General features: G+C 50.6%; 1 protein-coding gene across 4 annotated transcripts; it reads left to right on the top strand.

Annotated features, from left to right (window-relative positions):
• The first annotated feature begins 948 nt into the window (after positions 1-948).
• TPM4 (tropomyosin 4) lies at positions 949-22,903 on the top strand. 4 transcript variants are annotated; one of them, XM_004277613.3, is made up of 9 exons: positions 949-1,231; positions 6,253-6,378; positions 10,667-10,800; positions 13,431-13,548; positions 14,116-14,186; positions 15,324-15,399; positions 17,158-17,220; positions 17,307-17,376; positions 21,474-22,903. In XM_004277613.3, the coding sequence occupies exons 1-9, from the start codon at positions 1,118-1,120 to the stop codon at positions 21,554-21,556; spliced, it is 855 nt and encodes a 284-aa protein (XP_004277661.1). In that variant the 5' UTR covers positions 949-1,117; the 3' UTR covers positions 21,557-22,903. The 4 variants fall into 4 exon arrangements, with proteins under 4 accessions (XP_004277661.1, XP_004277660.1, XP_033257460.1 ...); XM_004277612.3 differs by lacking the exon at positions 21,474-22,903 and adding an exon at positions 18,393-21,466 and having other exon boundaries at positions 1,055-1,231; XM_033401569.2 differs by lacking the exons at positions 949-1,231; positions 6,253-6,378; positions 21,474-22,903 and adding exons at positions 6,469-6,912; positions 18,393-21,467.
• The last annotated feature ends 2,950 nt before the right edge of the window (positions 22,904-25,853 follow it).

Here is a 25,853-nt window from a genome sequence, read left to right as displayed (position 1 = left end):
CTGGAGGAGGGGAAATGGCAGCCCTGCCTGGGAAGCAGTGGAAGGAGCTGAGCTGAGTGTGGGGAGAGCTGGGGGTGGGGGTGAACAGGAGTCTTGAGTGAGAAGCTAAGCCGCCTCCTGTTCCTGCCGGTGCTGGGGAGCTGTAGCCAGATTCGGAGTGGGAGAGGGAGGGGGCAGGATCTAAGGAAGGCATCAAGGGTCTGGTCTGGGCCCGCCTTGGCCTCCCAGAGTTTCCGAAAGAAAGACAGCCCGCGTCCATCTCGCCCCTGTGGGCCGGATCCACAGGGGCAGGTGAGATGACAGAGAGAGACAGAGACATAGAGGAGGAGATAGAGAGAGAGGGAGAGATACAGAGAAAAGGATACAGAAAAAGTCTGAGAGAAAAAGACCATAAGAGATGGGGAGACAGAGAGAGGGGAATGGAGACAGACACAAAGAGACAGAGAGATGGAGAGAGACGCAGAAACAAAAAAGAGATGGAGAGAGACACAGAGACAAAAGAGATAGAGAGAGACAGAGACAGTCACTGAAAGAGAGAGGGAGATGATGAGACAGAGACTGGTCAGACAGGTGGGAGTAATCCAGGGAGTCCCCCAGGGGTGGTAGCAGATGGGATGGGGTCCTGACCCCCCAATACCTGGAGGGACCCAGAGGGGAGAAGAAGGGAGGACAGGAGCCCCGTCACCGCACCACACCCCTACTCTGCACCCCCCCACAAGCCCTCTTCAGCCCACCCAAGCACAGATGGGGAAACAGACCAGCCGGCAGGCCGCCCTCATCCTCCTGGGCCGGCGCTGTGCCTGCTCGCGCACGCGGGACCTGTGTCACCAGGTTAAAAACGGAAACGGGTCGGGCCTTTTTTTTTTTTTTTTCCTTTGAGAAAATGCTAGATCCAAATAAGGCGAGGGCTGTGGGGAGGCTGGTGAGCTGGCCGAGTCCTCCTGAACAAGCAAGCGAGTGGTGGCTGGCCCAGCCGGCCTGAGCTTGGGCCTCCTCCAAGACTCGCCCCGAAGCAGGGTGGCGCACCCTGGGGAGCCTATAAGGGCCTCTCCACCGCCCTCGCCGCTCACTCGATCCCGCAGCCCTTCCTGCGCCTTCGCCCCCCGACTGCCCAGCCATGGAGGCCATCAAGAAGAAGATGCAGATGCTGAAGCTGGACAAGGAGAACGCCATCGACCGGGCCGAGCAGGCGGAGTCGGATAAGAAAGCTGCTGAGGAGAAGTGCAAGCAGGTGACGGACGTGCCTCTGCTGGGCTGCGCCGGGCAGCCCAGCACCCTCTCTGAGCTGGCCGAGCTTCTGGGGCCGACGGTGGGGGTCTGGGAAATCTCGGTACTCGGAGGTTGGGGGAGACACAGGGGGTGATGCTCCAGCTGAGAAAGAGTGCTGCTTCGTCTTCCCTGGAGGGGTCTCTGGGCTGGGAGGGAGGGGGCCAACTGGACCCACTCCCAACAAAGCCAGTGGGAGCAAAGCGAATGAGAGAGAGAGAGAGACTAAGAAAGCGTGTGAGAAAGAGAGGGGTGTTTGTGTGGGCTGGTTGTGTGTGTGCAAATGTGAGGGTGTGCGGATGTGTGTTGGGGTGAAGGCATCAGTGTTGGGGGGTATCCTAGAGGGAGTGGTTTGGGGATGCTGTGTGTGTGAAAGGTATTTGTGTGTGTGTGAGCATTTGTGTGTTCACATGTGTTGTGTGTGTGTTTCAGCTCTCTGGAGGGGTGAAGGTGACTAAGAATGTGTGTGCAGAGGGAAGCCTGCGCGTGCAATTGTTGGAAAGTGGGTGTGGAAGAGTATGGCTATGTTTGTGAGTCTGCGTGTGTTGGTGGTGGTATCAGCAGGGGTTTGGGTGTATAGGGGAGAGGCTAGCTGTGTGTGTGCTTGAGCAAAAGTTGACATGACATTAATGGAGTGTGCGGGTGTCAGGGTGAGTGTGTGTGTGTGTGTGTGTGTTAAGGTGACTGTGTGTTTGGGCTGGCGTGCGTGCGTGTGTGTCAGGGTATGTGTGTGCCTGTTGGGGTATCTGTGTCAGTGTGGGTGACCCGGTGCCCATGTCAGAGCACACTCAGGTGTGACTGTGCGTGACAGTCCGAGGAGAGTGGCCAAGTGTGGGTGCATGGTGGGGCTGGCTGTGACCGACTGCAGGGGCAGCTGAGTGAGGGGCTGGGGGCTAGGGTGGGTAGAGATTTGAGGGTGAACCTGAGAATCTCAATGTGTCTCTGTGTATCTGGGGAGCCCTTGCTGTGAGCCTGGTAGGGGAAGGCGGGGATACCTGTGGAAGGCAGAGGCCCCAGACCCAGAGCTTTGGGGACAAGGTTCCCGGGAGGCCCAGGCAGCCGGGACACATCAGAGAGCTAATGGAAGTGTCCTGGGCTGGGCAGTCCCAAGGCCGTGGCTTGGGACACAGCAGAAGTCAGTTGTCTGTGTCTGGGTGGCCAGAGCCGCCAGTGAGAGGAGGGAAGGGGGTCCTGAGCCCTCCCACGGTGCCCTGCCCCAAACGGCTCATCTGCACCCTTGGGGTCAACTGCCAAGTCCTCAGGAGCATCAGGTCTCGAACCAGCCCCAGGAGGCGCTTAGGACGGTACCACCAAGTGCCCAGCCCTGCCCAGCCCAGGCGTCAGGCCAGCTCAGCAGGTAAAAGTGCGGGCTCTGAACTCAGGCTGGCCTTGCTCACAGCTTAGTCACTGAGCACCCCGGAGCAAACACCTTCACCTCTCTGTGCCTCGGTGGCTACCTGTGTGAAATGGGGAAGTGAAAGTGATGCCTTCCTCACCACCATGGGAGGACGAGGGGTGACTAGGCAGGTGGAGCCCTTGGCCTGGGACCCGGCACAGTGTAAGCGCTCAATAAACTCAAGATTCTTTCCCGCCCTGCCCTACCTCCCCTTTGGGCCTCCCCATCCCCCAGTGTCCTGGGGCTGCCCTAGGCGCCTGTGACACATCCGCACAGGACAGCCCCACCCCAGTTCTCCCTGCCATAAACTCTCCTCCTCCCTCCCTGGCAAACACAAACACCCATCCTGGGCTGGCCCTGAGCTGCCGGCTTCCATCCATCATTTAGCCCTTACCAAGAGGGGCTTAGCTAGGAATTCAGAAAAAAAGCAATTCTATGGCTCTAATTTTCACTAAGGTGTGAGTGACTGATAGAGCACACTCTACCAAGGCGCACACAAGTTCAAAAGGGAAGGCTCCTCAAAGCATCCAGCCAGCTGCACGGCCAAGGAGGCAGGGACAGGTTCTCTGGTCTCCAGCTGGATTTTCATTCTGTTCTCTTTTTTCCCACAAAGCTGCCCACTGGGGTGGACTTGTGCTCAAATCCAGGCCGGATCATCTCCTAGCTCTGTAACTCAGGGCACATTGCTGCCCCTCTCTGAGCCCTCAGTGCTCTTATCTGAGAAATGGGGGCAAACAACGCCTTCTGATGGCAGGGCACCCAAGATTCCAGAGGTCCAAAGCAGAAGCCTGAACCCCATAGCGCAGATGGCCAGTTCTGCCTGGGGCAAAGGCGGGAGATGGTGAAAGACTCAATTTATCTGGACTGCCTTATGCTTCAGGAGGCCAGAGAGCATGGGTCTTAGGCCAGCCTGACCCTCAGGGAACCTGCAGTAAAGTCCCAATTCCAAGCCCTCTCTCTCCAGTATGGAAATGGGACTAGGAGGCCCAGCCTGCCCACATCCTGCCCGCTCCCCTCCCAGGGCAGCGACATCCGCCCCAACTGGCCTTTGACCCCACATCCTGCCTCAGCCCTGCCCAAAGGCCCCATTTGCCGGGACTATGGTACGCAGCCCATGACCCTCCTGGCCAAAGTTTTACAGGCAGGGAAACTAGGCCCCAAGAAGGAAGCAACTTGAGGGCGACCTTGCAGAGTCAGTGCAAGGCTCAGCGCCCCCCCCCCCGCCCCCGGCAAGGCACCACGCACCCGTACACACTTTGTGTGTGGAATTCGGACAGAGGGAAAGGAACCCGATCTGTGTCCACTTTATTTATTTTTCAGACCCAGCTCCAACCACTGAGGGGTTTGCAGTTGTGTCATTGATTCATTCTGCAAACTTCCCCCGGGGTTCTGTGGCGAACATCAGGCCCAGTCCCATACTGGGTGATGCTGGAGCCCAGACTGACCTCAGCCCCAGGCCTGTCTCGCAAGGAGTCCCAGGCTGGGGGAGACAGAACCAAACACGGAGGGCACCCCCTGCCTCAGGGGTCAGGGTTGGGCGAGAGGGTGGGACAGGGACTGGGGGCCCAGGGCAGCAGTGCAGGCCACCCAGGGGAGGGGGCTGGGTGTGGAGGGTCAGTGGGAGGAGGGCATGATGGGCAGTGGGCACAGTATAGCCTACCAGTTTTGGAATCAGTCTGACAAGGGTTCCAGTGCCCTATCCGTATGGCGTTGGGCAGGTCCCTTTCTTGTTTAGGGACTCAGTTTACCCTTCTGTGACACGAGGCTTCAGGGGGACGGTATTTGTAATGTGTCTGGCACATTCTAACTGCTTCATAGGACTCTGCCTCCCTTATCACAGTCCCCACTCCTTGTTGTCCAAACACTGCCAGAAAAAGTCGTCAAAAACAATCTTGACACCCAAATGAGCCCGACGCTGCAGAACCTGCCCTCACTTTTTCATGTTAAAAGAGCGTTGTGCCTGGCACACAGTTGGCACCTAGGAAATGCTCTACCACACAGATCTGGAAGGAAGTCAGGTGGACGCTGGGTCAGGCTGACCTGTCTTTAAGGAAACTGGCTTATTTTCTCAGTGAAAGTAGAAGTTCAAAAGCAGTAGCCAGGGCGCTCAGAGACCACCACGTCAAGGCTTCCATTTTGTAGATGAGGAGACTGAGGCCAGAAAAGGGGACGGGGTCATACAGCTGGGATTTGGAGTCAGGCTTCCGGGCTCCTTGCCTAGAGGTCAAGTCAGGGTCGGTGGACCCTGTCTTAGGCGGGAGCTGCGGGAGCTGCAGCCACCCTCCTCCTCCTCTGATCTCCCACCCTCTTTTCCATTCCCCAGCTCAGCGGTAGGACACTCAGTAGCCCTGGTAATGGGAGGCTGGGATAGCAGCCCTTTTAAGAATTTGCACACATGCACGCGTGCACGCGTGCACGCGCACACACACACACACACACACACACACACACACAGAGGACCTGGCACATTTTGCACATTGTCTCAGGAGTGAACATGAGCAAGTTAGGGAGGGATGCAGAAAAGCATGCCTGTTACGAGGGCCTGTTCAGATGTGGGTTCAAATCCTGTTCTGTGTGATCCGTGGAAAGTCACTCCACCTCTCTGGGCTTCCTGCTGTGAGGAGGAGGAGGATGCAGGGCCCATGGGGGCTGCCTGCCCACCTTGGGAGCATGAACAGGACCAGGGGTCAAACCACCTGAGACATAAAATCAGATCAAAGCCTGATCTGGACTGACCACCCCAGCCTAGAGTTACTGCAGGGGAGGGAGGCGCACAGAGGGAGGGAGGGAGGGTGCTGAGAAAGCTTTCTGAGCTGACCCTTGACTGGTGTGGTGAGGGGTGATGGAGAGGTGAAGGGGTCTGTGGTTTGTATCCCACAGACCTAACCTTCTCAAACTGGGGGTGCCAGGAGGCTGGCAAGACTCTTGGGATAAACAAAAGAGGACTGAAAATGTGGGGAATGCAGGGGACACTTTTATTAAAACGAACACAAGCCAGATTGCAAGAATTTAAGAGATTTAACCTGAGCCTTCCAGGAAAGTGATCTTTAAGGAGTAGCTCTCTTCTAGTAAGCCCCCAAAGTCCAGGAGTGGGGGGCGGGGGCGGGGATTGAGCCTGTCAACCCTTCAGGGTATTTTGTGAGAACCACTCTCTTGGGCAATAGGGAACCATGGCAGGTTCTAGACAGAGGGAGGGTAAACATACTTAGGAAGATCCTCTGCTGCCAGTGTTGGGAAGGCTGAGGGTAGAGGGATGGTCCAGGCCCAGAGTATGAGACTCCCCTGAGGAGGCTGCAAAATTGAACGCGTGTTTGTAGGAAACTTGTCGGGACTTGTTTCCCAAAAGCTGTGATCCATTCTGCAAGAGTATTGGGGGACTCCAAAAAAAGATAAGCACAGCTGGTCCCAGGATAAGGAAAGGATGTGAAAGTCATATTAACAGGTATGAGTGGTGCGTTTATTGAGTGGTGCGTAACATTGTTATCCCTGTTTTACAGATGAGGAAACCTGGACTTCTATGAATGCGGGGGACGCCCCTGCGCCGCGGGGACGTGGCCCCCAGGCTGATGCGTCCCCCTATCTGTCCCCAGGTAGAGGAGGAGCTGACGCACCTCCAGAAGAAGCTGAAGGGGACGGAGGATGAGCTGGACAAATACTCCGAGGACCTGAAGGACGCGCAGGAGAAGCTGGAGCTGACGGAGAAGAAAGCCTCCGACGTACGTGCCCAGTAATGGGGGCGCCCGTGGCAGGGCCGGACAGGAGCCCCGGGGCCGGGCGGGCGGGAAGCGCTGGAGGAAGAGGAGGAGGAGGAAGAGGAAGAGGAGAAGGCGGTGCCTCCCGGCGCTTTCTCCAAATAAGTCCCGAAAGAGGGCACTTTCCAGCAGCTGCGGCCAGCGGTGCCGACGTCAGGCCCTCCCCCAGCGGTGCTGACGTCGGCTGCCCGGCCGGGTGACCTCATCGCCCCGACAGCGGCCGGGCCGGGGGCGGGGAGAGGCGGGGGCGGCCCTGGCGCAGGCAAAGGCTCTGGGGCCGGGGCGCGGCTGCTGCAGCTCTCGCCGGAGCCGAGCCGAGACGAGCGCCCGCCGCTGCCCGCCGCCCGCTGCGTGCGCCTCCGCGCCATGGCTGGCCTCAACTCCCTGGAGGCGGTGAAACGCAAGATCCAGGCCCTGCAGCAGCAGGCGGATGAGGCGGAGGACCGCGCGCAGGGCCTGCAGCGGGAGCTGGACGGCGAGCGCGAGCGGCGAGAGAAAGTGAGAGCCTGCGCGCCGGCTCCTGCACCCCCGGCTGCGGCGCGCCCTCCTTTCTTCCCTTATCCCGGCGCCGCCCGCTTCCCGCGCTCCCTGCGCGCCCGCCGCTGTCGCCCCCCATCATCGCCCCCATTATCCCACCTTTGCACCCTCGGGCCCCGGCGCTCCCGATCGCGGACCCGCAACCTGGGACCCTCTGCTGAGACCCGTTCCTCCATCGCCATCCTCCTTCCCTAGCCTGGGACGGGGGAGGGGGCGCCGCATCCGGGTCGGGCGGGGCCGGCCGAGCGGGAAATGGGGGGATGGGGCGGAGCGGGGGGGTGTACGCGATCCTGGAGTAGGGAGAGAGGGTAGGGGGCACCCTGCTGCCTTCCGACTCGCCGCTGGCGCCGGGGTCCGGGCGGGGGAGGGCGGGGAGCTGCTACTCCACCTAGGAGCGGGAAGTGAGAGTGAAAACGTTGAACTTCCATTGTCTAGGGTTGGACAGGCCGAAACCGGGAGTGGAGCTGGGGGCGTCGCACTTTCTCGCCTCTTCCGAGGCTTCCCGGTTCCTGCCGAACTTTCCCAGCTGTTCCCAGGGGCGCGGCGGCGACGTGTCTGCTCCAGACTTGGGGCGGAAGTTCAGTCCCGAGCCGCGGGCCTTTCCCTCCCCAGCTGGTCCCTGTGGGAACGCGGGCCGCGGAACCCGCCTTCCTCTAGAAGCCCCTTGGAATGTTAGCATGGGGCCCCCGACCCAAGATCGTTTTGTGTGCGGCCGCTGCAAGTTGCGGGGCTTGAGGCAGATAATGGGGCTGAATGAGGAGGGGGCCTCACCGCCCCCTCTCCGTCCCCTGATTGCCCCTTGGGACGGGACAGGTGGTGGCCACCAGTGGGGCTGGAGAGAGATCTGTATTGGTGTACTTAACTGCTAGGAGCGTGTCTCCATCTACAAAGTAGGGATGACAATAATGCTGACCCCAAGGATAGTTGGGAGGGTCTCAGGATTAAAACCTCCCTACATGGCAACTGGCATATAGTACGAGCTCTATTACTGGACTTTTTTCTCCCCTCGTTCTACCCCTAGAGGAGCTCACAGCCTAGTGGGGGGGGGCAAGGAGAGTCAGACAAATAAGGCTGATTAACATTGTGGGCGGGGTGTGTCTGCGTACTGTTATGGGAGCATGACAGAAGTAGAGAACCAGTGGGGTAGGCTTCAAAATGGAGGTTGAACAGTCTTATAGAATAAATAAGAGTTTTCCGGGACAAGAGACTGTGCAAAGACTCAGAGGAAAGAAAGTTGGGGGAGAGGGTGGAAGCCCAGGGTCCCTGAAAGCTGGAGTGCTGGGACTCAGGGTGGGTACCCCAAAAGTGGAAAAAGTGCCCAACCAGATGGAGCTGCCATGTGTACTGACAGGTCTGGGGAAGAGCCCCCCAGACTGTTTCTCCGCTGGCCAGAGTCAAAGCATTTAATCCTGTAAGGGCTGCTCTGGCGTGAAGAGGCCTCAGAAACCTGGTGTAAGCCTCCAACAGTAGCCAGTTTGGCCTCTTTAGCACACGTAACCGGCATAACCCTCCCTCTGATCTCATCCCAAGTCATCTCTGGAGGACAATTACTTCTGCTTAAAAATGGCCCTCAGCCGTGAGCCAAGACTCAGGAGCGGGACAGTCCAATATGGGAGGAGAGATGTTTTTGGAAAGTTTCGAACTTCTTAAAAAGTTCACTTTTCAAGGCATGCTTCTCTTGATCAGGAAAGGGGAAAAGCCTTAAGAAGGTTCCTGGGCAAAAGGAATTGAGCCCAGGGGGGAAGGGGGGGGCACTTTTTCAGTCTCTTGTAGAGAAAGCCAAGAGCCGGCGTGTGGCAGACTTCTGGGTCTGCCTCCCAACAGCTGGTTTCGTTTAGATTTTTGTGTGATTAACCGACATCTTCCTGTTCCTTTGCCACATGTATCTAGCAAGGCTCTTTTACCTTATAAGGGAAATCCTTTGTAGCATGTAGAAGCTTTGATTGCAGGAAGGGGTGGAACCGAAAATGACTAGCAGTGACTAGCAGTTTTTCAAAAATACATATGTATGTATGTATGTACATATATGAATGTATCTCAGAACTGTCTCGATTCCAGATAGTTGAAAATGTGCCCAAAGCTTGGTTGTCGGGATTCAGAATCCCCCACGTAAAGAGGCAGTGTTTTGTTTTTTTTTAAGACTACTCATGAATCGAGCACCTCTGCATGATCTAAAACGTCCGTTCCTTGACTACTAACGGGTATGAGGGTTCTTTTCGGGGTGACAAAACGTTTGGAATTAGATAATGGTGTTGGTTGCACCATTTTGTGAGCGTCCTAAAAAACACGGGGTTGGGGGGAAGTCAGTTCCTGCCCCAGTTGCTGAAGGAGTTAAGATTCATATCATTTAAAAAGAATAAAAAGCACCCACTCGTTGGAACGAGTGGGTGACATTTCTTAAAATAGTTCATCAGTGGTTTAAATGGATTCCCCAAACTGATGTTGCAGAGGAAGTTGCGATCAAAAACACCTGTGGGAGCTTCTGCTCCCCCTGCTGCTAGGACTCCGGAGCTAAGAAAAGTTTCCTGACTCTGTGCTTTTCAGCAACTCTGGCCTTATTCTATTACTCCACGGATTTTTACAGCCTTCCCCAATTCGGAGATTCTCGTCTTGTTATGAAGAAGCCAGGGTAGCTTTATATTTCTCCCGTCGGTTGAGCTCCATTTTACCAATTGGCAATATTCCTAAGTGTGTGGCCTCGAAGCCCCTGCAGGACTCAGAGCACAGGTTCGGCGAGGGAAGAACCCTGGGCTGGGGCTCAAGAAGCCGTTCCCTACCAGCTCTGTGACACTGAACCAAACTACTTCACCTCACTGGATCTCTCAATTTCCCCAGCTGTAAAATGGGTGAGATATGTGAGGATTAAATGAGGTGAAACCGTGGCAGTAAGAACTGCACTTTGTGGGACTTCCCACATGCCAGGTGCAATGCCATACCCTTCCTTTACAGTCCCCACAGAGGCACGAAGCAAGCAGGCCCTGGCATAGGGAGGCTCAGAGCAAGCCGTGAAACGACCTGCCCAATGCCACGTGGCTATAAACTGGCAGAGCGGGGATTCTGACCCAGCACACTGTGATCCTGGAGTTCTTGCTTTTATGCACGCCACCATATTCCCTTCCTTGTAGGTGAAAACATCTTGAAAAGCCACTAACAACATTCTGACATCTCTCCCATGCCTGTAACCAAGTTTTCTTTCCTTTCCTTTCTTGTATCTTTTTGTCCCAACGTCTCTCAGCCAGGCTTGGTTAAGGACGGCGTTCCAACTGGGCCGCCCCCAGCCTCCCTCCCAACTGTATGGCCAACATGTAACTGAGGCGTCCAGATTCTTGCATTTGTCTTGCTATTCAGGTGGCTGGGAGCAGACCTTATGTGACAGGGTGAGCCGGTCACTGGTGGCCTTGCTCTCTAGAAATACCATGGAGAGGCCAGCACCATCCTCTTGGAACATACAGCTTACTTATCTCTCTCTCCTGTATTGACTTGACAGACTGTCCTATTGTGGTAGATGTTTGCTGACATTTGGGGGAAAGATCATATGGAAAATTCACATTCTCCAGATGAGACAGAGTGTGAATTCCTTATCACCTGGATTCCTGGGTGGGCTTTGGCAGGGGAAGCGGGTTAGCTGGGGGAAAGGGCACTGTGTGAGTGGAGGGCTCCTGCTGCTAGCTGACCCGTTTCCTTCTTAACCTGGCTGCACCTCTGACCTCCCTAGGCTGAAGGTGATGTGGCAGCTCTCAATCGACGCATCCAGCTCGTTGAGGAGGAGTTGGACAGGGCTCAGGAACGACTGGCCACAGCCCTGCAGAAGCTGGAGGAGGCAGAAAAGGCTGCAGATGAGAGTGAGAGGTAAGGACGCTTTGAACCCAGTGGCATTAGCCTTTGCTTCTGGGAAATGGGGATCGTGTCGTAGAGCGGACCTGCCAGAGCTGGGGTGAGAGTAAATGAGATCACACAGACCTGCACGTGTGCACATACGTACAAATGCGTATGGTGTGTACGTAGGTGCAACGCCTTGTAAACCATCATGCTGTAGGTAGGGGCATTTGATGTGGTGGCTCCAAAGGAAAACGAACAACAGGCAGAAGAAGGCAAAAAATGGACACGTATAAGATTGCAGCTGCGACTGTCATTGGCAGTCAGTTTGCAGAACGCTGCTTCTCACATTCTCCCTGAAAGTCGCTGTGCGTCTCGTCATCAGTGTTCTCAAGACATCAGTTTCCAGGGTGATGTGAGAAGGCGGGGGATGAAAATTTGGAATGGGCCATCTACATAGATGTTCGTAGGCAGTGCTTCAGGCTTTGGGCTACTGGACAGCTGTGTGTCAGGGACATGCACGAACCAGTCCCATTAATATATTTGCCACTGACAGAGCTACGCTGCCTCCAGAAGGGTACTGTGTCCTCCAGAGTGGGCAAGTTCTCTGGCACGCCTTGGCGCAGGCTCTGGAGGACTGAGGGCAGATTGTGTAATTCACAGAAGCAGCTGTCTCTGTGTGGTGGTAAATGGGTTCCTTGTGTGGTCATGGTGTGGGCTGGCCCATTGGTCCTCGTGTATCTGCCACATCTTCACAACAGAATTCTCACCGGACCCATCCACCATAGTTTTCTGGTATATACTCCTCCCAAGGGTTCATTCCCGATTGTACTGTTGTGACCATACCCTGGAGAAGCAGAACCAACCGGGGAATCTTGGAGATTGACTTTTCGAGTTGCCCAAGTGGGAAATTTCTTCCCGTGCAGTGGAATAGTCCTACCCAGGGCACAGATCCCAGTGCAGGCACAGATCTCTGCTTCAGCCACTTAATAGAGGGAGAGGGTGGCCGCTCAGGGCAGTCACAAGGAAGTGTGAAGGATCCAGTCACAAGTTGCTCGTGGCTGTGCCTGGGGCCTAGATTAGCTGCTACCGTTGTTCACAGTCAGACCAGCCTGGCCAGATTGTCTCACTTCTGTGACCTCCCCAAGGCAAACCACTAGAGCCTGGGAAAGCCCCTCACTTATTGGTATCACGTTACCAGAGGCCTTTGATGGTACCCCTGTTAGACACTGCTGTTTAGGTAGATAGAATCTTATACTTGGGAGATGGAGAATCTAGATTTAAGTTCTTCCAAAAAGCCACTGCCATTTACTGTGTGGCCTTGGACAAGTCACTTTGATCTCTCCACTGCTGCAGAGGGTTTTCCAAACTTGATGATCTTGAGGACTGGTACAGGCATGGACAGTGTTTTGATAGTCAGCTGAGAATGGTAGTGATAGTCCGAATGCAAGCATTTGTTAGAAGTATATGGTGGGGGTTGGGGTGGTGTGATGAATTGGGAGATTGGGATTGACACATGTACACTAATATGTATTAAATGGATAACCAGTAAGAACCTGCTGTATAAAAAAATTAAATGATTCAAAAATTCAAAAAAAAAGAAAAGAAGTATATGGTCCTCTGCTGTGGGCAGGCACAACACACATCGATACGTTATCCAGCACTGGCCTCTTCTTTGGAAGTATCTGATCTTACCTTGTCCACCCCAAGCAGTGCAGGCTAGAGTGAGCTCCATTTCATGGTCAAAAGTTGTAGGAGACTTCCAGCCATCCCCAGGACGCTGTCCTTTCCAAAGTGGACTTCAGTTCAGTATCCACTTCAGTTCAGGCCTTCCTCACCTGTCACTTTGTGGGTACCTGCCTCTTACCTGGTCTTCCCACTGCAGTCCATCCATCATTCTGGTTTCCACTCACTCCTGCTTTTGAAACCCTCCTGTGGTTCCATGTCCCCTTGGCATAAAACACTTAGTGTGTCATTCAAGCAGCCTATGGTCCAGCCACCCTGACCTCCCTGCCATATTCTTTCATTCCTCTGGGGCTTTCTTGTACAGCCCTGTCTCACTGAAGAATACCTTTCCCCTCCTTGTTCATTTGTGGACTCTCTTCTGGGAAGTGCCTCGTCTCTCTCTCTCTCTCTCTCTCTCTCTCTCTCACACACACACACACACACACACACACACACACACACACACACCACTTCACTGCAGCAGAATTCATCATTCCAACAGCCAAGCTGGGCCCAGACCTCCGATCACATCGTGGTAACTGCTGGCGTACAAGTCCCCCTTGTTACTAGTTAGCGAGAGACTCTATAGGATGGGAGTGTGGACTCGAGCCACATCACCAGTTTGAATCCCAGCTCTGCCACTTACTGGCTGTGTAACCTTAAGCAAGTTATTTGCTTAACTGAGTCTCTCTATGCCTCAGTTTCTTCCTCCGTGAAATGGGGATAATGTACCTACTCTGGGGGCGGGGGTTGTGAAGTTTGAGGCGCTTAGTGCCTGGCGTTTGGCAAAGATGAAGTGAACGTGAGCAGCTCTACAATTTCCTGTTCGGAGTACGGTTCTTGGTAGATGTCAGAGAAGTGTTTAGATGAGCAGATGCATGGAGGTGTGTGATGAGGCGGTAATGTATGGAAGTAATGACGAGGTTTGCTCCTTGCAGAGGAATGAAGGTGATAGAAAACCGGGCAATGAAAGATGAGGAGAAGATGGAGATTCAGGAGATGCAGCTCAAAGAGGCCAAGCACATTGCTGAGGAGGCTGACCGCAAATACGAGGAGGTGAGTTGGGGTGAGTGGGGCTGGTAGATGGCAGCAGCAGGAAGTGGGGAGGAAATGGATCTGTGATAGGGAGAACCCTGGGGCCGCCTAAAGGAAGTTCTTGGTCAGCTCAGCTGTCCTTCTGTGTCCACATCTGTTTTCCTAAGACAGCCACTTGGCTAGGAAACCATATCTTCCACGACGCCAAAAGTCCTGGGAAATTCTGTGACACTCAGACAAGTGGGGACTTAGACTTAATGGGGAAACCAAGCGATCAGATCCCTTTTTTGTCCTGCAGCTTGGTGTTAGGCTAACATGGGGAATTGTGGTCCCCAGTCGTGGGTCTTCAGGCCGTGAAAGCTCAGTTGCTCCTTCTGCCTGCCCTCATGGTCCCATCTCTTCCTTCACTTCCCGGGGCCTGAGGGAGAGAATTTAGGTTTTCTCCGGGACTGTCTGAGTCGGAGAAGCAGCTGAAAGCCCCGCGTTGCAGATGGTCTGGGTGTGGCCTTGCTGTCTGCACGGGGGAGGGCATTGAACTAGATGTGGCTCTTAGGGGTCAGTCTCGGTCGATCCTTCCTGTCTCTGCAGGTAGCTCGTAAGTTGGTCATCCTGGAGGGCGAGCTGGAGAGGGCAGAGGAGCGTGCCGAGGTGTCTGAACTGTGAGTGGCAGAGCAAGGCTGAGTGGCGCCCAGCTCAGCTCCGGGGCGGGGGTGGAGCTGGGAGGGAGTTGGTTGTGTTGGGAATGGATACCGACCAGGGCCTCTGGTCAAGTGGACGGGCATCTGAGACTCATTGCTCAGTGCCTCCTCTTTGCCTCCATGGCTGACAAAGAATGATGGGCAACTGTTTGTTCTTACTGCCCTGGGCAGTGCTGCCCACGTGTTGACTCTTCCCACAAAGGTATTGGGAAAGATGAGTGAGACAGGGAGAGCAGAGAAGCCCAGAAGTCTGTTTTCCCAGAGGCTGTGCCTTCTTTTTTTTTTTTTTTTTTTTTTTTGCATTACACGGGCCTCTCACTGTTGCGGCCTCTCCCGTTGCGGAGCACAGGCTCCGGACGCGCAGGCTCAGCGGCCATGGCTCACGGGCCCAGCCGCTCCGTGGCATGTGGGATCTTCCCGGACCGGGGCACGAACCCGTGTCCCCTGCATCGGCAGGTGGACTCCCAACCACTGCGCCTCCAGGGAAGCCCTGTGCCTTCTTAAGGGAACACTGAGGGCAGGGAGCCATGTCAGTGTTTAAATGCCTTGTTCTTGATGTCATTGTTGGATTGGGACACATTCCTGGGGGGAAAGGTGAGAAGATTGACCGGAATCCCCACAAGCTCCCCACCAGAAAACCAAAATGCCTCCCCCCTCGGACTTGGGTGAGGAATCCAGCTCCCCGGAGCATTCCTGCTGTGCTGAGAGAGATCTGGTTTCGAAAATCCTCTCCAACCTTGCTTCCTGGAGTGTCCGGTGTAAACTCCGATTGCTCCCAGCCCCCATCTCATTCTTAAACACCTTCCGGAGTCAACCACATCAATCATAGATTTCACAAGTCCCTGTTGCCTCAGACTTGGCAGGAGCACAGGAGTGCTTTACAAACCTTCCAAATACTCCTCGGCCTGCCGCGCCTTTGCCTGGCATGATAGGGTTTTGATAAACACACAGCGCTGTGTCTCAGAAAAAGCCATTAACATTTTTCCCCCCGCATTCTTTCTGGGGGCCCCTGGAAGTGCGATTCCTCCTTTTGAAAACTTCTTTTAGGGGAATTGCCTGATGTAAGATAAGACACAAAAATCCCTTGTCTTTGGGCAGAAAATGTGGTGACCTGGAAGAAGAACTCAAGAATGTCACTAACAACCTGAAGTCGCTAGAGGCTGCATCTGAAAAGGTTGGTGGTTGGCTTGAGCTGGAGGGTGATTTGCCGAACTTTCTTCTTTTCTCCCCCCAACGTATGCAGGAGCGTGCTAGGGTATCAGGGATCTGACCTGTATTTGCTAACAGTAGCTTTGGTGCCCAGCAGCCAGGTTTTTCCCCTACAGAAAGAGGTGTCCAGCGGCTAGATTTCCCCCCTTTTAAGATGGGGTCTTAGCACCATCTTTTATCTCTACCTCCCGGAAGGTGGAGATGGAATGAGACTGGGACCTGGCCAGGCTCCTCTTAGGTAGATCTGAGGATCATCATATAGATACAGAGCCTACAGAGCCTCACTCTCAACTGAATCCCTGGGTTCCTCCAGAAATACTTTCTAGAAGGTCGAGCGGCAATCAGAGGTGGAATTGGGCTTTATTAGCTGAAACAGTACCCAAAGCAGTCATTACAGGAGAGAGCATTAGGAGCAACGTACACGCTCTTCCATGGCCTTCTTCCCACCCCCCGCCAACCCCTGCATCCTCATCTCTTCCTCATTCTCCCTCCTCCTACTCCCCTCCAGTTGCATTGAACTTCAGTTTCACAAACATTCCATGTGGGTCACCTTCAATACCTTGAACCTGCTGTCCACTCAGCCTGGGGTGGCCTTCCCTTTGCTCTCTGCTTGGCAACCCCCTATTCATCCTTTAGGTTGCTCACCTAGGTTAGGTGTTTCTCAGCTGTTTAGCCCCACCTACTTCTTTTCCTATCATGATGGTTGATCACATTTATCATAATTAATTGCATGCCTTCCTTGCTAGATTGTAGGTTTTAAGGACAGGGACTATGTCTTGTTTAGAGCTGTGTCATTAGTCCTAGCGTTGTGCCTGGTGTATATCTCATACTAGGATAGGTGGTGAATAAATGCAGACCACATATGTATGCCAGATGCTGCCCTGGTCGCGGGGAGAGATGCTACAGTGATGGTACGGCTTCTGTTCTTGAAGATCTTGAAGTCTAGCTGAGTAGAGGGGTTGATAAAGTAACAAAGTGCAGTGGGGCTTCAACAGAGGGACTTCACAAAGTTGGGGAAGGTGTCACGAGGAGGTGACGTTAGAAAAGACCGTAGAGCGGGATGCTGGCCAGGAGCTCAAATTCCAGAGTCAGGTTCCAGTCACGGCTTGGTCACTTCGTAGCCATGTGACCCTAGACAAATTAGCTAACCTGTCTGTTACTCTTTACTCTTCTGTAAATCGGGATTGATGATATCTAGCAACATAGCAGGCAGTTAATGAAGGTTCGCTACTATTCATCTGAGTCGAGCCCTGAAAGACAAACATAACTTCTGACAGATAGTAATGAGGAATGGAACATTCCATGCTGGGGGGCCCAGTTGTAGTCAAGGGCTGGAGACCAGAGAACACTCAGAATAGGGCTAGGAAGTGGCCAGCACCTTGGGGAAGCTGATGGGAAGTGGGGTTGGAAACATAGGTTAGGCCAGCTGCTGTGGAGGGCCTTGAGTAGCCTATTTCCATGCGGTCATCTGCACCATATTCATCACATGTGTATCCTGAGTTATCAGCTCAGGTCTTGAGATCAATACCATCCCAGAGGGATCTCTCCCAGATTCTCTGAGTTTTGCACACATTTCTTCTGCCTGGGAAGGTGCCTGTCTCCACTTCTTAGGCAGGTTCATAGCTTCAAGCACACACTTTTCTCCGAGGAACAGGGAACATGCATTCTTCTGTGCTTTTTTTCCCTTCCTTTTTTAAAAGCAGTGTTTTGGTCTCTCCCACAGTATTCTGAAAAGGAGGATAAATATGAAGAAGAAATTAAACTTCTGTCTGACAAACTGAAAGAGGTGCGTGTGATTTCCATCCAACTAGTTCAGGTTTCTCCTGCGGCTGGTCTTAAAGCACTCATAGTGACTCCTTTCTTCTGCCCTAGGCTGAGACCCGTGCCGAATTTGCAGAGAGAACAGTTGCAAAACTGGAAAAGACAATTGATGACCTGGAAGGTATGAAATTACCACATAATTATGTTTGCTCTGCCTCCCTCTACACGACACATCCCCAGACAGTTGGGGGGAATCTGGAAAGGCTGATTTGGGCTTCGTCCACTTTAGGATAGCAAAGTGCAGAGTGATGTCACATGTGGAAGTCTGGAGCCCTGGAATGGAACAGTGCAAATCAAATTCAGACTAGGGTCGCCATTTTTCAAGAACTAAAATATTTCTGCTTAATTAGCTCCACATGTGAGTAAAGAGACCCAAATATGGCTGATTCTTTTCAAGTCTTTAGAATTTCCTTTAATTTGCTCATTTCTGACACGCCTTGCATTTTTTAAATGCCTTGCATTTTTACAGAAGCTCTCTCCCAGAGAGTGCAAAGCTTATCACAGTATGAGAAAATGGAAATTTAGAGACCGTGGAGACCTGAATTAAGACTCCAGTCTGCGAGTCTGCTGCCCACATATCCCAGAATTTCTTGAAGAGTTCCATCTTTAAAAAAAATTCTGTCCCATGTTCTTCATGAAATAACCCAGAACTTCCAGAATCTTGGGGTTCAAACGAAATCTCCCAAACTGCCTGTCCCACCCAGAAAGGGTACAGAACTCATTCCTCAGACCATGTGTCCCAATGTTTGATTTAGGAAGTGAGGTTTCCATATAAGGGAAAATGCCCCATTCCAAAGTACAGCCTTTGGACTGGATGACATCATTGAAAGTCAGAAATAACCTGGGGTGGGAGATTGGTGGGGAGAAGCTCTAGCCATTTCTAGTCACCACTCTTTTTAAAGGTTCATTATGGCTAACCCCCTGCAGAACTTCACACCACTTAGAAATCACTCCATAGATCTTTTGTTTTCTCTTTTGTGTTACACAGGACACGACTTTCTCCTAGTTCATGCTTTGTTTTCTCACTTTTTTTTTCTTCCTCTCGTTGCTCATGTGTGGCACTCCATTCCGACCCTCACGTTCTGTACCCTGTACCTCTTCTTCTGAACTCTCTCCCTGGGGACCTCCGCCCTCTAGACGAGCTATATGCTCAGAAGCTCAAGTACAAAGCTATCAGCGAGGAGCTGGACCATGCTCTCAACGACATGACCTCTCTCTAAGAGGCGGCTGGGGTGCTGCCCTCTGTCCTAGCAATACTGAAGTCTGCCTTCTCACTGTGGTGCCTATACTCCTGTGGGCTTCTAGAAGCTAGAAGCTCCAGTTTCCTGCCTCCTGGTTTGACCTTTCAAGACTTCTGCTGTGTCTGTGACTGTGTGACAGAAATAAAGACAGGCAGTCCTCACCTTCATGCCCTCTCATTTTCATTTTCTCCACTTGCCGCTTTTGAGCCGTAGCTATGAGGCCCTTGACCATGATTGCAACCAAAAGTGAATGGTTCAAATGAAGAGCTCGTTTCAAAAAGAAAATTATGCCCACATGATTCTTTTCTGACAATGTAAAAACAAAAGCCAACTTGGCCTGAGCTCTCAAATGTATTAGCTAACTGTATCTGCGTGCCAATAGCAGTTTTTCCTTAAATAGAAATTATGTTGAATGGAGACTCATCCAACCTCCTGAGCAGCTTAATAGAGTCAGCAGAACTTGCAAAAACCAGCAGGCTTATCGCTAAAAAGAGGCTACCTTTGGATGGGGCTTCATCTGTGGATTCAAATAGCGGCAATGGCATTTTGGTCTCCTTAGTCCTCCTTTTCTCATGTTTTCTCTGTGATATACTCGGAGAGTGGTGCCTGGGGTTCCCTATGTTTTCATTGTTCACTGAACACCTCTCCAGCTCCCAGTCCTGGGAGGAAGCTCACCTCTATACCCTGCCCTTAGAAAACAACTATACGAGGAATTAAAGGGCATCCCATTAACAGGACAAGGGAATGGAAGCTGCTGGAATGCCAAACAAAGGAAGTGAGGTGATTCTTTCCTGAGTTCCAAACAAAGTTGCCTGAGATGCTAACATCTATCTCCCCTCATACTTGAGTTAACTAGAGCCAGGAACCTTGGTTTAGTGACAGCTCATAAAATTTGCGTGTGGGTGTTAAAAGGTCACACCTATGGTGACCAAAAGCTCATCAGTTTTCCCAAGAGAATCCAAATTTTAAATAGTCTGTCTGGCTCTCCCCTGCACCCCACCGCTGCCACCACCTTAAATTGTCCCAGAAACACTGACATTTTGATGTCCAAGCCGTCTTCCAGACTGCCCCTTGAACCTGAAAATGGCATGAAAAGCTCCAGTGAGATCATTAATTTTGGGTCACTATAGCTTGTTATTCCTCATCCAGTAATTTTTTATTTAGGTGGGAACCTCTGTCACAATTCTTTATATTCAGTCCTCCAAAATACATCTTCCCTAAACTACCCATGCCCTTCCACCTCCAACCTTTCTCTGTTCCTAACTGCTGTCCACCCTGAACTTCTACATAAACCACTCCCCTCACATATTCCTATACATATGCCCCCGGAAAGATTAAACTGTGTAGGGGTAGGTGTTTTTTGTTTTCTCTCTCTGCATACTTGTTCCTGGGATTTTTCCAGCCATATGTAGCCTCCACCCTTGGAAATAACTGCAGCCCTGTCTATCCAGTCAGTCTGCATAACTAAGCACCTAGGTGGAACTTCATTTAGTGATTAGGGCTACGGAGATCTACTTCTACCTGTTGACAGCGTGGGGGCCTGTCCCATTCTCAAGGGCAATTAACACTTTAGGGGAAAGTTAGCCTCAGACCTAATGATAAAGTAGATGCCAGGGAATCCAAGTGGCAAGGTGTGAAGTGAGGTCGAGATTTGGAGTTGGGAAACCTGGGTTTACATCCCAGCTCTACCATTTTAGCTGTGCAACCCTGAACAAGCTGCTTAGCTTTTTTGCAAAAACAAAAGTGATAGCTCAGTGGTTGAGGATTAAATAAGGTAATGGAGAAATTGGTTCACACATAGTAGGCCCTCAGTTACTTCTGTTAATCCAGACTGGACAGGCCCAAGTAACTGTCCTCTGAGAGAATCCTCCCACATCATAGTCACTAGATTAGATTTTTAAAAGTGCCACATCAAATGAAAGGTTCAGTAGCTTTAGTTGAAAGGCTGCCATCTTTTGCAGTCACTTTTATTCTTTCTGAACATTTCCAAGCTGATCATATCACATTTTATGAGGCATTTTGCTTTCCTCTGGTATTTGAATAAGTCTTGCCCTAGTCCTTATCAGCCATCACTCATTGCAAACCAGTTCTCTCTCATGCTCTGTCATGCACAGCCGTAGATGGCATCTTAGATTTTTGGGTTTTGTTGGGTTTTTTTTTGTTTGTTTGTTTCATCACCTCAATTACTTAATAATGTACCTATAGTCTGGCTTAAATTTCAATCATGTTGCATTTACCTGCAGTTTGACTACACTGCTACGGACACATAGAAACAATAACACAATTATGCGTGGAATTTAAACAGCCATTCCCAGAAGCTCCAAAGGAAAGATGGGTTACAGGATTATCTCTCCCTACCATAAGCTCAAGGATTAATTAACCAGCACTAGGGAGAAAATGTATTAAGTCATCCATATCTTAGACTAAAATCTGTGTAGCATTTCATAAGTTCTGAAGCATTTCTCATTTGTGCCTCATAATAACCCCCATGCCACACAATGGTATTATTATCCCCATTTGATAGATGGGGAAACTGAGACCTAGAAAGGTTAAATGGCTTACTTCATTGGCCCAACTGGGGCTTAAATCCAGGTGTTCTGACTCTAGGATTGCCAGATTTATCATATTAAAATATAGGACACTCAGTTAAATTTGAATATCAGATAGGCAATGAATAAATTTTTAGCATAAGTATATCTCAAGCAACATTTGGGATACACTTGTGTTAAAAAATTTATTCGTTGTCTATCTGAAATTCAAATTTAACGGAGCACCTGTATTTTATTTTGCAACCCTATCCGGCTCCCAAACTTGGCATTTAGTGTCTGCTAGTCCACGGTGTTCTGCTATAATTAAAATGTAGAGTACCTTCTCTGCTCTTTCACTCTGGCAATGTGGAGTTTAGAAACCTTTTTTTTTTTTCCTTTAACAAAGATGCTTATTAATTTATTTTTCCCTCATTCTTAATTCTCACCAGAAAAGCTTGCCCAGGCCAAAGAAGAGAATGTGGGCTTACATCAGACACTGGATCAGACACTAAACGAACTAAACTGTATATAACCAAAACAGAAGAGTCTTGTTCCAAAAGAAACTCCAGAGCTCCGTGTCTTTCTCTTCTCTTGTAAGACGTTTCTTTTGTTATTGCCTCTTCGCTTTGCTGGAAATGTCAAGCAAAACACATGACCAAATATTTTGTATCAGAGAAGCTTTGAGCACCAGTTAAATCTATTCCTTCCTTTTTTCAAATGGCACCAGCTTTTTCAGCTCTATTTTTATCCTTAAATTGCATTTATTCCTAAGGTAGGCAGGGTATTTCATATTGAGCATACTCTCTTAAGACTGAGGGCATTTGGTTCCTGGGAGAATAGACAACCTCACACTTTCGAAACACAGATTCCGATATCTAGTCATGGGTCAGTTTAAAAGGCTGAAGAATATTCACCATCGGTCACACTATAGGAGGCCAGGGACCGTCACATTAAAATGGGTGGGGATTTTCCATCCTGAGCAAAAAAGGGGGGTGGGGGTGGGATTACTATGGGAAGTCATAAACCAGAGAGGTTAACCTGATCATCCTGCCTCTTTTCCACCCTCCACCGTGCAGAACAAACATCCTCTGAGCAGTCAGCATGAGAATGCCTGGAAAAGAGTCATAATAATTACCCAGATGTTTTCGGAATAGATGATTGATATGCTCTTCTCTATGCTTCTTTCACTCTAAAGTTGTTCTCTGAGGAGCTAATGTTTTATTCCAATAATGACCCATGCTGATCTGCTCCGATATGAGGCCATCCACTCAGCAGGAATGAATGTTGTAGAATTCAGTCCTATTCAGAGAAGCCGTATCAAAAACACTGCTAGCATCAATAATTAAGGCTCTTTTTCTATAAACAAATATTGGGCAGAATGGCCCTCGCTGACAGCAAAGTAAAGATGAAAAAGTAAGTGGCCTAACTTCATCTCCTCTATACTCCAGGGACTGGCAAATTGGAGATCTACTTATCTGGAATTTTAATTCCTTCTTCAGGACAAAGTTAATCAAAGACCAAGAAACTCCTGATTAAACTGGATGTGGAGTATTTTGTAGACAGGGCTGCACATTTTGTCTTTGTTAGATTTCTGCTTTCTCAGTTAACATCTCAGAGCTGAAACATTCCACATTCCCCAGCAGTGTGGGAGCCAACTCAAGTTTACAATTCTGACTAAAAATCACCCTGCTTCTAGCTTATCCAAATCCCCTGCCCCTCACTCCTATTTATTAAGCATCACACTACCCAGGAGATACACTAGCAAATTGTGCAACTGAATAAAACCCACACTTTTCATTTAGATTCTTGCAACTGTATCATATGTAATAGTATCACTTTTTCTACATTTTGGTCAAATAAATTTTTACATAAACTACAATTTGTGTGAATTTTAGAGTGTGTGGGGACATACACAGCATTATGGTTTGACAAATGTAAATGGGATAGAAAGGAAAGATAACTGTACCAAGAACTCAGCAAATGTTATTTATTTGCTGTCTACCATGACTACCTGATATAAGGATTATGATCTCTATATTACAGGTGAAAGCTCTTTGCCTTAGTAACTCAAAGCTCCTGTCCTTTGTTATCCCCAATCCTGCCTGAGCCAGACTAAAAGAATGAGGAAGATTTTAATAGACAAGATAGGAGCAGGAAAGATGGTCCCTATCACTTGAGTCACGAAAGCACAAGGCCTGGCTGGGTAAGGTTTTCTCTGTGTGACATATAAAAAAGAAAGAAGTAGGAAAGCTGGAAGGTAGGCGGGGTCCACACTGATGAGAGCCTGAACTTAAATTAAGTTGGTCCGGAGTGGAGAGCCACTGATCAATAATCAATAAATAAAAGAAATAAATTAGGAAAATCCACTTAGCATGCATTGTCAGGAAGGACTAGAGTGGGGTAGACTAGAGGCAGGAAGATCAGTTAGAAACGTATTTCAGTTAATCCAGGACAGTGCTTGCCAGACTGGAATAAGAAGGAAGAAGTGATCTGAAGGAAAGTAATCTTTAGACTTGGCTTACTGGATGGCAGGAACTTAAAGAAGAAAGTGTCAAGGGTGGCTGCAGTTTCACTACCTGAATTGCTTTGAGGTTTGCCTTAAGATCTGATCTTGGGGAAGGGGGTTAGGGAATCCAAAAGAAATGAAAGCCTTTAAGACATGAATGCAGTATGCAAACAATTTTTTTTGTTACCAAGTACAGTTAAAAACATTTCCTTCATTTTAATTCAACATTTGGCTGACACTGTGAGCTTGTTTAGGTGGTAGAGGCAGGGAATGTCCATGAATAAAGTATAATGCCCCCCTCTAAGTGCCCTACCACTGCTAGATTGAAGTTCCTCCTCTCCCTCCTCCTCACCCCCTTGGGCTGTAATCTAATCTCAGTATACTGCTTTAGTCATCCTGGTGCCTCAGCACCTATTATAAGTATTTAATGTTTGTTAAACTGACATGTCTCAGCTCTTGGGGAGTTCCCAATCCCATGAAGTGTGGGTGGGACAAAAGGTGAGGTTAGGACCAAACTGTGAGGAATTTATCCTGCCAATAGACCATGGATGGATATTGGATAAATGTTTTAGACTAAGCTCACTGCAGGGTGGAATCTGGATTAGAGAACGATCAGGGAGAGCAGTGGAGAGATGTGATGATCTGACGAGCAAAAGAAATAGAAGAGGGCTTCCCTAGTGGCGCAGTGGTTGAGAGTCCGCCTGCCGATGCAGGGGACACAGGTTCATGCCCCGGTCTGGGAAGATTCCACATGCCGTGGAGCTGCTGGGCCCGTGAGCCATGGCCGCTGAGCCTGCGCTTCCGGAGCCTGTGCTCCGCAACGGGAGAGACCACAACAGTGAGAGGCCCGCGTACCGCAAAAAAAAAAAAAAAAAAAATAGAAGAGCAAGGAACTTCCCTGGTGGTGCAGTGCTTAAGAATCTGCCTGCCAAGGCAGGGGACACGGGTTCGATCCCTGGTCTGGGAAGATCTCACATGCCACAGAGCAACTAAGCCCATGTGCCACAACTACTGAGCTCACGTGCCACAACTACTGAGCCTGCGCTCTAGAGCCTGTGAGCCACAACTACTGAAGCCCGCGTGCCTAGAACCCGTGCTCCACAACAAGAGAAGCCACCGCAGTGAGAAGCCCATGCACCTCAAGGAAGAGTAGCCCCTGCTCGCTGCAACTAGACAAAGCCCGTGCAGCAACAAAGACCCAGTACAGCCGAAAATAAAATTAATTAATTTAAAAAAAAATAGAAAAGCAAGGTTTCAGAGCTATTTAGAACATCCTTAAAAACCAGGCTGTGAGGGATGAAAGAAAATATGGTGGCTTAGGTCTCAGAAAAGTAATTCAAGACAAGCTAGTGTGAGTACAAGATGACAAGTTCAGTTGTGGACATGATGAGTTTGAAGTATCTTTGACAGATCCAAAGGTAAATGCCCAGGAAGTAGTTGGGTCATGGAGGGATGGCTGGGCTATGGGTTCTCTAAGAACTGAGAATCACCAGTATGGAGACAGTAGGAGCCAAGAAGTGAATGAGATCACCCAGGAAGCAAGAACAGACATAGAAAGAGGAACACCAAGCAACCCCCCCCCCCCCACACACACACAAAACTGCAATGGAATCTGGAGAAGCAGCACCCAGAGAAGGGGAGGTATAGGTAATAAAAGAAACAGGCAAATAAAATGGGAAGTGTACCAAGAAAAGGAGAACTGCCAGAGAAGGTGGTCAAGAGTATCAAATGCCACAGAGGCTGAAGCCAACCAAGTGGTCTATGGCTCTGGTTGAAGCTTTTCCTAACCGGAGCCAAATAAGCAGAAGAATGTGCTGCAGTTGGAGGCAGGGGCCATCTTTTGTAAGATCCTTGGGCAAATCTCCAGGACTGACCCCAGAGGGACACATAGCGGTGACGCCACGCAGGTGGTGTGTGGCCCGTCTCTACGATGCAGGAAACCAACATGATCAAGACCTCAGCCTCTGAAGCTGGTCACTTTGAGTTCAAAAACCAACTTGCCTGGGAAAGTCACTTAACCTATTTGGCCTCGGTTTTCTCACCATAAAACGGGGGGCGGGGGGGGGGAGGACAACAATACCGACCTCAGTGGGTCGGGGTGGGAATAAACTATTTCATGTATTTTTTATAAGTGCTAACAACACTGACAGGCACAGAACCAACGCTCGTAAGTATTCCCTATAATTCTCACTGTGCTAACTACCTCGGCAGGTTATAATTCTCACTGTGCTAACTACCTCGGCAGGTTCCGAGGCCCCCGGGACGCGCCTGAAAAGGCTGAGGCGGACGAGACTCTGGGGTAAGACCCGAACAACCTCTACAT

This window comes from Orcinus orca, chromosome 3 (assembly GCF_937001465.1).
Source record: "Orcinus orca chromosome 3, mOrcOrc1.1, whole genome shotgun sequence".
In the NCBI taxonomy this organism is placed as follows: Eukaryota; Metazoa; Chordata; class Mammalia; order Artiodactyla; family Delphinidae; genus Orcinus; species Orcinus orca.
The sequence above is the reverse complement of the archived record's forward strand: the minus strand, read 5'-3'. Positions and strand labels throughout refer to the sequence as shown.

Bases quoted from the DNA above. Each gene is read 5' to 3' on its own strand.
- TPM4 (XM_004277613.3), top strand. From the start codon at position 1,118: ATGGAGGCCATCAAGAAGAAGATGCAGATGCTGAAGCTGGACAAGGAG. The intron at 1,232-6,252 runs GTGACGGACGTG...ATCTGTCCCCAG, and splicing joins CTGAGGAGAAGTGCAAGCAG to GTAGAGGAGGAGCTGACGCA. The intron at 17,221-17,306 runs GTGCGTGTGATT...CTTCTGCCCTAG, and splicing joins TGTCTGACAAACTGAAAGAG to GCTGAGACCCGTGCCGAATT.